Source organism: Pteronotus mesoamericanus, unplaced genomic scaffold, assembly GCF_021234165.1.
Source record: "Pteronotus mesoamericanus isolate MK-2021 breed Mesoamerican mustached bat unplaced genomic scaffold, CSHL_Meso_final contig_75, whole genome shotgun sequence".
Classification (NCBI taxonomy): Eukaryota; Metazoa; Chordata; class Mammalia; order Chiroptera; family Mormoopidae; genus Pteronotus; species Pteronotus mesoamericanus.
This window is the reverse complement of record NW_026555249.1, coordinates 10,307,187-10,320,738: the sequence shown is the minus strand read 5'-3', so window position 1 is coordinate 10,320,738 and position 13,552 is coordinate 10,307,187. Positions and strand designations below refer to the sequence as shown.

The 13,552-nt window shown below is 42.0% G+C and overlaps 1 protein-coding gene across 1 annotated transcript in view; it reads left to right on the top strand.

Annotated features, from left to right (window-relative positions):
• The window catches only part of MROH2B (maestro heat like repeat family member 2B), a 57,845-nt gene that overhangs the window by 18,909 nt on the left and 25,384 nt on the right, over nucleotides 1–13,552 (top strand). Inside the window, exons 8-20 of the mRNA XM_054583999.1 lie at nucleotides 974–1,114; nucleotides 1,487–1,579; nucleotides 1,672–1,741; nucleotides 2,171–2,284; nucleotides 3,207–3,280; nucleotides 4,872–4,994; nucleotides 5,879–5,992; nucleotides 6,822–6,978; nucleotides 7,149–7,189; nucleotides 7,806–7,947; nucleotides 8,525–8,568; nucleotides 10,686–10,793; nucleotides 11,426–11,542. Coding sequence (XP_054439974.1) covers nucleotides 974–1,114; nucleotides 1,487–1,579; nucleotides 1,672–1,741; nucleotides 2,171–2,284; nucleotides 3,207–3,280; nucleotides 4,872–4,994; nucleotides 5,879–5,992; nucleotides 6,822–6,978; nucleotides 7,149–7,189; nucleotides 7,806–7,947; nucleotides 8,525–8,568; nucleotides 10,686–10,793; nucleotides 11,426–11,542 — 1,338 coding nt within the window. The remainder of the gene's footprint in view (nucleotides 1–973; nucleotides 1,115–1,486; nucleotides 1,580–1,671; nucleotides 1,742–2,170; nucleotides 2,285–3,206; nucleotides 3,281–4,871; nucleotides 4,995–5,878; nucleotides 5,993–6,821; nucleotides 6,979–7,148; nucleotides 7,190–7,805; nucleotides 7,948–8,524; nucleotides 8,569–10,685; nucleotides 10,794–11,425; nucleotides 11,543–13,552) is intronic.

Here is a 13,552-nt window from a genome sequence, read left to right as displayed (position 1 = left end):
AACTAAGAATGGAGGGATCTTCAGAGAAGCAAAGAGAGATCTAGAACCAATGGACATAGTGCTCAAGCAAGAAAAAATCTTGAAAAGTATTCATTTCACAGAAATGTGCTGGAAGAACCATCCAGCTGACACACAGTCTTGAGTGAAATAAATGGTTGCTGTTATTAGCATTAACTTTTGAGGTCGTTTTCTGTACAGCAAAATTTAGCTAATAGAAAACAATTGATCATCTAATATTAGGTAGAAAAAGCAGTATATAGAACTATGGTTTAAAGAATGATGTCAATTTTTTAAAAATTTAAATCCATAGAGCAAAGATTTTTTTTAAAGTGAAATAAAGAATATATTAAAAATTCACTAAGCTGTGATTATTTATGAGAACTGTGGGTACAATATTCATCAGGATTTGGGGGATTTCTAAGCTTTTATAATCAATACATATTAAATTTATATTTTTTCATTTTTTATGTCAGTGGAAGCCAGATTATAGTGGATTGGGGAATAAATTGGAGGAGAGAAGAGGAAATAGCAAATGTAAACCACTCCTTCAAAAAGCTTCGCTCTGAGAGTAAGAAAAAAAGCAACTGAGCGAGGATAATAGTTGGTCAAAGTAATATGGAGTCAAAGAATTTTTTAATATGAGGGAAACTTCAAATTTGTTAATACAGTGATAGAAAGTGCCTATTAGAGAGGGGTTAAAGAAATAAAAGGGGCAAATATAGAAATGAGAATCAATATAGATATAGATGTAGATAGAAATAGAAATACAAACATAATATAACTGCCTCATGCAGTGATCTTAACCTAAACATTTTTAACAGTTTCTTAGAGACCCTTCTTTGTTGAAAGCAGTGAGTAAGTTCGGCGGGGGGCAGGGGCGGCGGGAGGCAGGGGTCCGCACCTCCCGGTGTTCAGCGGAGTGTGTGAAAAGCACAGGGAAGCACCAGCAGCGCTCTCTCCGCTGCCTCTGCAGACTTTGTCCATCGTTAAGGCCCACGGCCCCGCTGTGAGCCTGCTGCTGCACTGGGAAGGACTCTGTGACCTCGCCCTGGGCCAGGTGCCCTGGCTCCTGAACCAGTATAAAGGCAAAGAGATCGATTTCCACGTCACTCAGGTAAGGGCCACGCCCTAGGGGAACTGATTCAGAGGGCCCACTGGTGGCCATCCTAGAGCAGACAGAGTCTGGAGAGGGCCGAAGGAACAGAAGTACCTCGCTGGGCAGCTGAACTTACAAATACCTCTCGGGAAATATGGGGCAGCAAGACGCTGGCATAGCTGGATGATGGAAGCTCCAGAGAGGGATTATTAATTTTTTTTTTAAGCTGCTGAAGCACTGAACAAAGTAGAGGGGCCAGATCACTTTAAAAAGAAAAAAATGGTAACTGTAGGAAGGTTACGGATTTGTTCTGACAAAACATAACTATTTGCCTTCTACATCCTGTGCTTGTCGCTTCATGGACAGCCTCCAACTAACCTTTGATTCTAGAGCCTAAAACAAATACTGACTGCAGCTGTCCTTTATGACACTGGCCTTCCAAAGGACCTGAAAAGAAGCATCTTCATCAATTTACTCCACCAGGTAAGAAGACCATGCTGTACATTCTGATTGTTTCATTTGCACGAGTTTTCTGTTTTTGAACAGCTACCTCCTGCTTTTTCCTTCCCATTCAGGTGTGCAGAGTTCCGGAGCCTCCAGGGAAGGAAAATGAAATGGAAGCTTCAAGCTGTTTCCTCATTCTAGGTAGGACCGAGCTTCCAGAGAGTTTTTAATAAAAATGTCTCCAGGTGATGATGATGACAGTGATGAAGGGTGTGCCAACTGTCAACGTTAGTTACTTTCACACGTACCCACACAAGATGTTTCTTCAACTCACAGTATTCAGTGCATGTCTTATCTTATCTGTTCCCCAAAAGAGTGCAGTATATAGGGCGACTGATAATCTGGAGGTAAAACTTTTACTTCTAAATCCAAAAAAGTGCTAGATATATTTTGGTTATTAACCGCCTAATTAATTTTATGATACTAAAGAAGCAAGAACATAATAAAGTCTACCTACCAACTCAGGAGTGACTTTGACAATCCTCATGGAATTCCCCTCTTCCCATTCATGAATATGTCACTTGAGGAGAAAATGAGCTCTAATGACGCCAGTGTTTCTTAAATCTACAGCCCATTCCATCCCTGCAGACCTGATGGAATTTTTTGATGAACAAATTAGAAGTAATAATGAAGCCATTCGAAGGGGAATCTTGACTTTGTTAAGACTGGCTATCAATGCTGAAGGTAAGCAACAGGAATGAAGCCAGAGTGGTTTATTTTGTAGCAGGAAGAAAACCAAAGTTTATGCATGCTCTTATCCTATCCTACGTCTTTGGGATGTTTTATAGAAAGATCATCACTTTCAAGTGAAGCTCTGTCTTCCTGGTTGTCTGCAATCTGCTAATTTTAAACAGGCATTTTTTAGTTACCTCCCTTCTTTTATTATATTTGTGGATGCACTGAGTTGAGAAGGACAAGTAGAATATTTGAGAATTTAATTCAGAATTTAGAAGATCTAGTAAGCCAGCTGAGGGGCTTGATAAACAGGCAGTCTATGAGAAAAATGCACAATATTCTAGAGATTCATATACTTAGAAAAGAGCAGAATTTAATAAGCTATCATATTTTATTAATTCCAAGAAGCACATATTTTCATAACATTGGAACTTACCTTATGATTGACAACATTTTTAATTATAATCAGCCACTGTAGTTTTTCTTTTTTCTTTTTTAGATGTAATATAAAAAATAAGGGTGCCTCATAACATCAATGATATCTTGGATTAATAAAATATGATCATTTATTTTTGCACTACATCATAATAGTTTTTAAGTTCAGCTAGCACTGGGATTTACTGAAAAATCAAACAAGGGTTTTGAAGTAGTTTCACAAAGTTTAAAGCTGAACTATTGGGCATGTTGTATTGAACTCACCTTAGACTTTACCTTAATTTTACACAAGATGGAACCAAATATAATAAGGAGCAAAGAATGCAATCGACCTCTTTAAAGAGAAGGAGAGGATAGCACGGAACAGAATAACATAGAAGGTTAAGGACAAGAGACTTTGCCATAATGTTCCATAACTCTAGTGGATTTTCCTCAATCCTAGAACATACTGTGCTCCCACTGACTCAGGCCTCTCAATTTCTCCTCCGCCTTTCAGAGCCCAGCTTGAGGGATCACATCACTTCCATCGAAAGAACGGTCAAAACCGTCCTGGGCGACCCCAGTGTAAAAGTAAGAGAACTGGCGGGGACTTCTGTGTGGGTGGCGGGAGTTTTAGGAGGAAACCAAACAGTTTCGATGGTTTGAGGATCTGCTTATGAGAGGACCTCGGATCAATTCTGTTTTTTAAAAAACTCCATTTCTTCCAAAAAAAAATAAACCAAATTAAGATCCAGTTCTAAAGTACATTCAGTTCAAGGGCTTCTCAGCAGGAAAAAGGACTTTTGCACAGAGCATCGCTGTGCCGTCCTGCAATGCTCTTCAACTAGAGGGCTTAGAAATAAGTAGTTAGTTATAAAAACAATACACCTCCCTCCAATAATGACCCCTGACCTTGTTCTGTGAAGAGACATCTGGTTTTCCAAGCAGGAGACAAGTAGATCAAGTCTTAGACATAACAGATTGCTCAATATTTCCAGATTATTTATCAAAGTATTTCATGGTAGGGAAGATACAGAACTTAGGCTAACACAAATTCTTAAAAATCAGCGATTGTTGTATGTTTTGTAGGAAAACCACATTTCATTTGGCTCAGAGCCCTACACAGAAGCCAATAATGAAGAGAAAAGTCTCCTAAGACGCTTTGATTGACTGTGACTGTGTTTAAAATAAAAGTTATGCCATAAATACCAATGGAGTGATTATATAGAAAAAAGCCTGACCCAGTAATTGGCCAAGCCAATTAAAGAATTACTAGAAGATTGTAGGTAGAATAAAAGCACACAGAAACTTATGGAGGCCCAGCTCCCCCGCAGAAACGGAGAGAAGGTGGGCCTCCTTCTTCCTCACTCAGGGGGACGCTGGGCAGCGTTTCTGCCAACTGCCACCACGGCACCACGTGGCTCTGCCGCCCGCTCCAGAGACCCTCTCCTTCCCGGCCTCCGTTAAAAGGCCCCTTCACTGAGGAATTGGCTGAGCTTTTAATCCTCCAGGGACGCAATCCCCTGGACTCGGGGTTGAAGCCAAATTATTAAAAATGTGTAACACAAGTTCATAGTCCCTTATTCCAGTCCCTAGGGCCACCTATAGCCCTATTTCAGAATTCACTGTGTTTCAGGTTTTAGAAAAAGTATTATAACAATAGCCCCCAGTCAGAACCATTAATATTTCTGCAAGAAAATGTATGGTTATCCACACTACATAAAATAAGACCACAAACAGCTTTAAAACATTTCAGCTTGGGTTTTGCCACTAATGACTTGGCACCATTTTTTTTTTTAAATCCCAGTTTTCAGAGGTGTTTGGATTTTGAATTTGTGCATGAGGGACTGTGGACCTTTACTTCAATGTACTATCTTTCATGGAGGATTTTTAAAGTGAGGCAGTGTTTTAGCCCGAAGTTACCAATATTTCGTAATTTATAATAATGGAGGATATGTCTTGGGAGCTAGGAAGAAAGATTTTGGTTATAGAGAGCTTTTCTGGTAACCTTTTCATCATAACCTACAAATTATTTCCTGCTCTATCACAGCAACCTTATCAATTGTACACCCTTTTTAAAAAGATTCCCACTGAATGATCCATCCAGGTTACAGAGTAGAAGCTAGATTCCCAGTCTGCCCAGCATAGTTAAAATGTTGCAAATGTGTTTTTCTCATTCTAGGTGAGAAATTCCACCCTCCTCCTCATCCAAACCATGTGTGAAAAATGCCACATCGAAGCCAGGGAAGGCTGGCCACTGATCCATTATGTCTTCTCCCAGTTCGCGGTGTCCAACAAGAACCTGGTATGAAGAGGGTGCAGTTTTGAGTGCTGCTCTGGAGCAAGCTCGGTTGACTCAACTGAGTTTTCAAAGAAATGGCTGGGGTTCAACTCAACAGCTGATTCAGAAGTTCTATTTCACTCTCCTCACTTTTATTGATAAATGTTTCAGCCTCTAGTGTTCTCAGTTCCCTTTCACTGATATCATTTCTTTTTTTGTTATTATTCTATTACAGTTTTCCCAGTCTTCCCTCATTGCTCTCCCCTGCCCCTCTGCCCCAGCTCCCAGGTCAATCTCCACCCTGTTGTCCCTGTCCATGGGTCATTTATACTCGTTCTTTAACTAGGCACTTCTGACTTACACAAAACACAGGGTAGTTCAATCACAGCTTTCCCTGAGGAGGAGGCAGCCCGGCCTCTGAGACGTGAGGGTGGCGTGGAGAGAGGCAGAGAAAACGAACTGTTTAGCGAGAATAGGAGACAACACTTGCTGCAGTGGAGTTGGCTTCGTTTGGAGGAGCACGTGTATACGATCCAAGTGATCTGAGCAAGTCCATCACAACTGAAACTGCATCCACTCCGCGAGGAAGGGTTGCCTTTGACATTTTCATTCCCAGAGAAAATGGCAAAGGCCCGAGAAAGAGAAAGAGAGAGAGTTTTGTCCATGGTTTAAGGAACCTCGCCATTTGCTTTTCAGCTTCAGCCAGGGGTGTTTTTTCTAACCCATTCCCCCCAAGACGTGCTTTAAAACAGGGATTGGTTGTGGAAGGCCAAGATGGCAGGGCGCCGTGAGCCCTTCCGCTGAGTCACTGAGTTCTGCACCCAGAGTCTGAGGACACGTCCCCGCGCCATTAGAGGGGACCCACGGGAGAGAGCATTAACAAGCCTCCTGTTTCCTGTTTCCTAAAGGAGAAACCAATGAAACTTATCTCCCAGGAGGATGAAAAGGGAGAGAAATCTGTCCAGGAAACAAGCCTCGAGGTCTTAAAAACGCTGGACCCGCTGGTCATTGGAATGCCTCAGGTAAGGGGTCTCTGTCAGCACTTACAGTTACTTTGATCGCCTTTCTAAAGCTCTGCGCATTTGGGAGAAAAGACATGAGTGCGAGCTCCGTGTGTCGTCAGCTCTTTGATGCTCTGACTGGAGGAAGGCGATTGTGATGCCCAGTGCCCAGCACATAGTAGGTCCTCAAAGATGGATCGAGAATGACTCAATGAATTATTCTGTGATAACTGGCTAGCACATACCACTTTATAAGTACCCTAGTACGTTTTGCCCTTCTTCCCCTACCATACCTAGACGTGCTGTTACGTGCTGAATGGTGGGTCTCATGCAGTGGGTGCTATACATGCCCCGCTCACCCGGGGACGTGTTAAAACACACCTTCTCAGGCCTCACTTGAAGCCTAAGGTAATCCGAACCTCAGGAGAGGGGCCTCAGCATTCGTCTTTTCCTTAAGCTAAAAAACTACCAGAAATACCTGGTAGAGCCAGGAGGCAATCAAAGACCCACTTAAGTGGGTCAGAGGCTTCATCTAGACGGGGCACTTGAGCGGAGCCCCGGGACGCAGTGCCCAGAACACTCCCTCGCCGCGGAGAGTCGCGCGCCCTGCCCCAGATTCTAGCGACAGCCCAGGGAGAAGCACCAACCAGCCCTCACTGCAGCCAGCAGCTGGAAGTGGGTGTGCTGCGCAGGCCGTGGCTTCATGAGCTCATTTTGATTTGGCCTGAAGAGCCAAAGAATGAGTGGGAAATTTTTTTTTTTCATTCGGAGGTAAACACACAGTGAGGAGCGAGGAGAAATAATGGAAACGAATAAGCCATCCTTGCAGCTTGGCCTATGTTTTCCACAGGTGCTGTGGCCGAGAATCCTGACTTTCGTGGTCCCCGCGGAGTACACGGGGACCCTGGACTACCTGTTCAACATCATCAGGATTCTGATTATGGCAGAGGAGAGGAAGAAGAACAATGCCTCGGAGGCAACAGCCCTTGTCATCTCTACAGGCGCTGGTTTGTACATTCAAAAACAAAGCAGAACAAGTTCTCTCACCGGAGACTCATTTCCAGAAAGGCCACGGTGCTGGGGGGGGGTGGGGGGGGGGGCTTTGATCGCACACCCAGCCCTGATCTGAAACTTTGTAGTCCCCACAGCAATAATGATAGTTGCTTTCTTTTTCTAGTGAAACTTCCTTCCCCACAACAGCTCCTGGCCAGACTTCTGGTGAGTGAGTTACCAAGAAAACCAGTGTGGGACAAATTGAAGCTAATAGTGGTTACTCGGGCTTCTGGAAAAATGCTAATAAAAATCACAGATGCTCCAAGCCAAAAAAAATGCTACAGGCATAATAAATGTTCTGCTACACTAATGACACTCATGTGAATATAAAATCACCAAGATTGCCTTCTCACTCTGAAATCCTTGTTAAACGTTATGATTTTAAAATAAGCATACAACAAATTTGATCCATAAGTATCCAAATTTGATCCAAATGACTTTCCCATCTGTTGCTGAAATTGTATTTTCTTTTTTGCCCCGTATGTATCATTTACTCAAGTATTATTTCCACATGGCCTTATCTAATTAATCAATGTATCTGTGTTGGTACCTTTTATTTATTTCTGCTCTCAAATAAGTGAGAATAGACCATCAGAATTTACTAAAAGATTAGCTAAAGTAGGAATCAAGGAAATCCAGGACAATAGTAAAAAGGAAAAAGTAGATGACCTTTTCTTTAATTTTTTCCTGATAATATTTATCTTTTAAGTTATATAAGAATAAAGGTAGGTAGCCTTTTAAACACCATGGGTTGACCAGCGTTTTGTCTCCTGTCCTTCAGGTAATATCTATGCTTGCCAGTTTGGGGCAGTTACGTGGTGCTGGTGCAATAGGTCTTTTGAAGATACTGCCTGAGATAATTCACCCCAAATTGGTAAACCTGTGGAAAACGTGTTTACCCGAGCTCCTGAAGCCTCTGGAAGGTACGAGGGGGTGGGATCAGGTCTTTATCCAAGGAGGCAAAAACACAAGGAAATGAGGCACCACTTCCGTGTATAAAGCCGTTAAGTTCCTTTTAAGCAATCAAAACAATGATATTGATATACAAGGTAGACAGCCATATTTCTTCCTTGATTGTTCCTGTTCTATTTTTGTACCAAATAACTTATACTACATGAGGAACTGGTGGCTAATGTCCTTAGCAGGAACTTTTACTTTTGCCCTGGTCTTTTTCTTGTACTTAGAGAAACTCTCTTTTGGTATTGTTCTAAAAAGTTATTACTCATTCATATTAGAATAAGGAAATAATGGTCATTTCAGGAGTTACTGTTGAAATTAGCAAAAAGCCTAGATTTTATCATGGACTGAAGACCCTCTCCCCACCTTGACTGGCACTTGAAAGTGGGCAACATGGTACATTTCAACTGAAATAACCATCCTGTGTAAAAAAAAAAAAAAACCAAGGCTTGAAATGGAACTCCAGCATCCTTTGGGAAACTTGGAAGAGAGAAATTAAGTCTTGATTTTGGGGACAATTTTGGCATTAATTTCTTTTTCCAGGAAAGAACACTAGTATCGCGCTATGGGAAGCCATGCTGCTGCAGGTAAGGGGAGCGCCTGGGTTAATTGTTGATGATGGGGTGATAAAATCAGCTCAGGTGACCCATCTGGGTTCCAAAGGGCAGTCAGCAACATTTCCTTTTCTTAGGAAAAAGATGAAAATGTTAAAGTGATTGCTTAAGAATTAGGCTCTTTAAGTCACCGTAATTTGAGCAACCATCTCTAGTCTCCAGTTTGATTAAAGAGTCTAAGACAGTTTTGAAAGTTTCATTTACTAATATGTTTCTCTATGTCTTTCTTAAATCTTCTCCAATTTTCAGGGGGTTATTTTTCTCTCTCCTTGGAATTGCACTCTTTTGCCATTCATACAAAGAAACACAAACTAACACAATTGTTACTTTCATGCTTCTAACTACAACTCCATTTTCTCCTCTATACCTGCTTCTCACTGTCTTTTTCTCTGATTTCTAAAAACCAAAGGACCATGTTGCACCCTTTTTCAGAGAAAGAACCTCCTTCTCTCATGAAAAACCTTTTGGACTTTTGCAACTAACCAGAGCCCCACGTGATGCAAATTCCCAAAATGGTAAATTGCAAAGAGTTATACATTGGGTTTGCAGGGAGGATTTTGATTTCAGGAGCCGACAAGGGGTCAAGAAGCCCAGGAGCAGGGAGCCCTTAATCTAGCAGAGGAATTACATACATTTCTTTTATTTTTTTATTTTTGAGAGATTTTTTTTTCAATTACAGCTTACTTTCAATAGTATTTTGTGTTGGTTGCAGGTGTGCAGCGCAGTGGTTAGACAGCCACATACTTTTACAAAGTGTTCCCTCCAATATTTCCAGAACCCAGCTGGCGCCATACACAACTATTACAATATTGCTGTTTCTATTCCCTGTGCTGTAGTTTACACCCCCCTGACTGTTCTGTAACTGGCACACAGCTGCTTTTAAAATGCCAGCTTCCAGTGACCTCTCCGGGGCACCCCCTCCCATCACCAGCCCCTCCAGAATCAGACTCTCGGGGTGGGGCTGCGGGCTGGTGGCTCATGAGAACTGACAAGTTTTAAAGACTCCCACAGTGATTCTCACCCAGTATGAGATGTGAAAGCTGCTGTCTCCTCTCCTGGTGCTTAATTCTAGGATCTACCTCTTCTCCTTATTCACGTTTCTTTAATCCCCTACCTCACTGCCCCTGCCCAGCAAAAGTCCTGCCTTCTATTCCCCTGCTACCATTTTAAAATAATTGTTCTTACTAGGAGGAAAGGGTCTTTTCCCTAGAGAGAGACGCCTTGAGGACCGTTTCTTTCCCTCTTTCAGTCTTGAGTGTGCTTCTCACCTTCTTTCAACTGTTTGCATGTTCCCTTGCTTCTTCCCTTCAACTTTCAGGGCTGTTTAATTTTTTTTCTCTTCAAAGAACCCACTCACTGAATGCGTTCCTGTTAAGAAAATGCATACAGATCTTTTCATTGTCTTTGACATGAAGTGTCCTTTCGTAGGCTCAGAGAAAATATAGGTAAAATAATAGATTTTAGAAATTACAATGGATTTTTTCCTCCAGGAAGAGAAAAACACCTTTTTATATATTGTCCCACGAGGAGGAACATGGGGTCAAATGAGTGAGTGCGGCCTTGGCTCAGAGCAGTTGGTGGCACTCGGAATATTTAGTTCTTAGAGTTGAAGTAAAGCAAAAAGTGCCTGTATATCTAATTGGTTTTTAAAGACATTTATTTCTTTGTTACAAAAATGTCCCTTTTTTAATAAAGTATATAATAAAGCAAACTAACATTGACTAATGGAGTTTTTCCAACTCTGTTCACAACTTGAAGTTGAAAAACCTTAACTTCAATTTAAGTTTCAGAATAGATTACTTTTTTAAAAAGCTTTAAAGCAATTTTTATTTAAAAAAAAGAAAGACACTTACCTGGAACTACTTCCACATTCTGTGGAACTTATTCCCAATGGGAGTTCAGAACATGACAGAATATGGCTTTTAAAATAAACTAAGATGCAAAGTTCTGAAGTCAATCATTTTTTAATGGGAAACAGAATAATCCCATTTAATATATATTTGTACTTTTGAAAAATAAGGTAGCAAAAAAGTTCCAAGAAAGCACACTGAACAGTCACATCTGTATGTGACTTCCACTTCCTACCGCAGTTGCTCAAAGAATCCTTATGGAAGATCGATGACACAGCCTGGACCATTCAGCTGAGTCGGGATTTCAGCCAGCAGATGGGCAGTTACAGCAACAGCTCCGTGGAGAAGGTTGGTGTTCAGCAAAAGGGCCTTCACTCTACCGTAGAGTGTGAAATGGCTGCTCAAGTTCCAGTCTGCCTACACCGCCATCAAGAAGAGGGAGGAATTGTTAGAACAATGCTACCTTCTCTTCACCTCTGACCAAAAGTGGCTCATAGGGCTGAGCAAAGCCGAGAAGTATAAGAGTCTTCAAGGCAGATACATGCTCACTAAAATTCAGGGGCTCCGTTCCAGAGAAGGAAAAAGAAAGAATGCTGGGAGGCTAATAGCAGCCCCACCATAGCACTTGGCACATAGCTTGTGTCCAGAAAAAATCTACTAGAGTTTAGTAAAAACTTCGAGCTAAAAGAATGCTCGAAGGTTGGTTCTTCCATTCCTGTCTCCAGCTAGCCTCTACCTAACCCTCCTTGGTGTAGCCATCCATTTCGAAAGTGGGTTTGCACCCACTTTCTGCTCCTTAGGCAGCTCTAGGGAAATTGCTTCACCTCTCTGGAGCCTCAGTGAGCCACCAACCAAACAGAGATTGCGCCCCGCTTCCGAGGGGCGTGGCGTTATGAGGGTCCAATGAGATAAAGTATGTAAGTCATCAGAGTCTTACTTGCCAACCTCTACCATTCTGCTGCTTATCCTTTGTTTTTCAGAAATTCCTTTGGAAAGCCTTGGGGACCACCTTAGCATCCTGCCAAGATACAAACTTTGTGGGCTCACAGATTAGGGAATTTCTGATTGCTCCCAACCAACTGGGGGACCAGCGGCAGGTAGGACCCCTCTCTCTCTCTCTTTCCTCTAATGACAATGGTAATGAATTCCATCCAGAAAAACCTCTGACAATCTCACAATAATGTCTTACTCACCCAGAATTATCCATGGATACCTTCAGAATAACCCGACCAAATTTTTCAGAAAAATGACACATCCCTGCCTAAATATCAATGCCTTATTATTTAACCAGGTTTGCAAAAAAATATTGAGAAATGAGTTTTATCATTCTCACTTAACATGCGTATCTTTAAAGTATTTTGACATTGGCTTTATAACTTAAATATGATCATAAACATCAAAAGCATTGGGTTCACAAGCTTAATGTAACCTTATATACCAAGAGTTCTCAACCTAGAGAAAATATAAGTGTAACCTGGAGAGCTTTTGCAAAACATTTTTACCTATCCCCTATCCTAGCCTAGACTGGAGAGGATATTTGAATGTGGAGGAAGGAGAGGGTATATCTTAAAAAAAAAAAACAAACAAAAAACTTCCCTGGTTAATAAAGATCACATGGTATAAAATAATTATTGGGTTGTGTTATATACTCTCCTCAGGAATTCCAAGGTGTTCAGAATTCCTTCCCCCATATTAAATGTGCAGATACTACCAGACTTACTTAACTTTTGAAATTGCTTTTTTTTTCCTATTATTTCTTTGTCCTAGTCAGATAGTTAATTATCCATTGTTGCTCTTTGTACTATTGCTAGCACCACTTTCCCTACCCTGGTTGCCTTTTTAGTTCCACTATAAGCTAAGAAATAAAGTTTATTTTAGATATACGCAAGCAACAAGGCTCTTATTCAAGGTCTGAGGAGTTTACAAACTTTAAAAGACTAACTTTATGACATCCATTTGAGCTTCTTTAATTCCTTTTCTACTTGACTTCACTGCAAGTTTTAGAGCGTGTCCTACACCCTTACTTAGCTCAGTAAATGATCTCCGACCAACCAGGTAAGACGTTAACACATGACTTTCTTAAACCCATGGCTTGCTGACTTCCCAGCTCCTAAGCATGAGCTCTCACGCCAGGCTTCAGATCGTAGTGTCAGACTAGCTGGATTCAAATCTTGGTGTCAACATACTATCTGTACTCCTCCGGTTCCCCACAGTAAAATAAGGGAAAATGGAATGCTTCTTGAACTTTCTATTCATGGAGAGTGTTAGGTGAGCGGTTTCAAAGGAAGAGAAGATTTGAGATTGTGAATTGCTACTGTGAGGAACTAGAGAGAGGAGCTGAACTATAGGAAGACAGCAGGGTGTTTGTGCAGATTTGGGGGCCCTGCTGGGGTTGCAATCACCTTCTACGGCCGCCAATTGTCTCTGTGGTGTCACTTTTTTTTTCAGTAGCATCCAGAAGACCAGGTGTAGGCATAGGTGACAGGTAAGGTGAAGAGTCAGATTTTTCCAGAGCTTGGGTTTTTCCAGACTCAAATGACAGAAAGATGATGGCACCGGGAAAAGTTGGGGGAGGAAACAGGAGGAAGATGGAGTGGGAGAGGAGAAACACAGAGTATTGAGGGGCAAGAACACACAGAAGGTCAAAGGCAGAGAGGATTACCTCTCTGGCCAAGACCAAGGAACGTCAGGTTGCAGGCTGTGGAGGACTCTCCCGAGCATCGTCTGGTGACGGAGGCTGGGTGGCCCGGTACCTAAGGACCGAGAACAGCGCTAGCCGAGGCCGTAGTAACAGTGGTCTAGCCCCTGGGTTCTCCAGCAGGGTTCTGCAACCAAACCAAATGTAACTGGATTCAGGAGCAAGTCATCCAGAAGGCGCGGTGGTGAAGTTAGCCTGGGGCAAGAGGCGGGGAGGGGGAGAAGGCGGGGTAGAGGGAGCGCCACCTTAGAGTGCTGGCCTTCTAAAGCTTAACCACTTAAGATAAAGTTTCATCAACAGGGTGATCCTCTTAAAATGTCAGTCAACTCAAGCTCACAAAGCCCCACCAATCTAAGCCTAAAGTCCAAGATCTTGAGTGTGACCTAAAAGGTCCTACCCTAACCAGGCT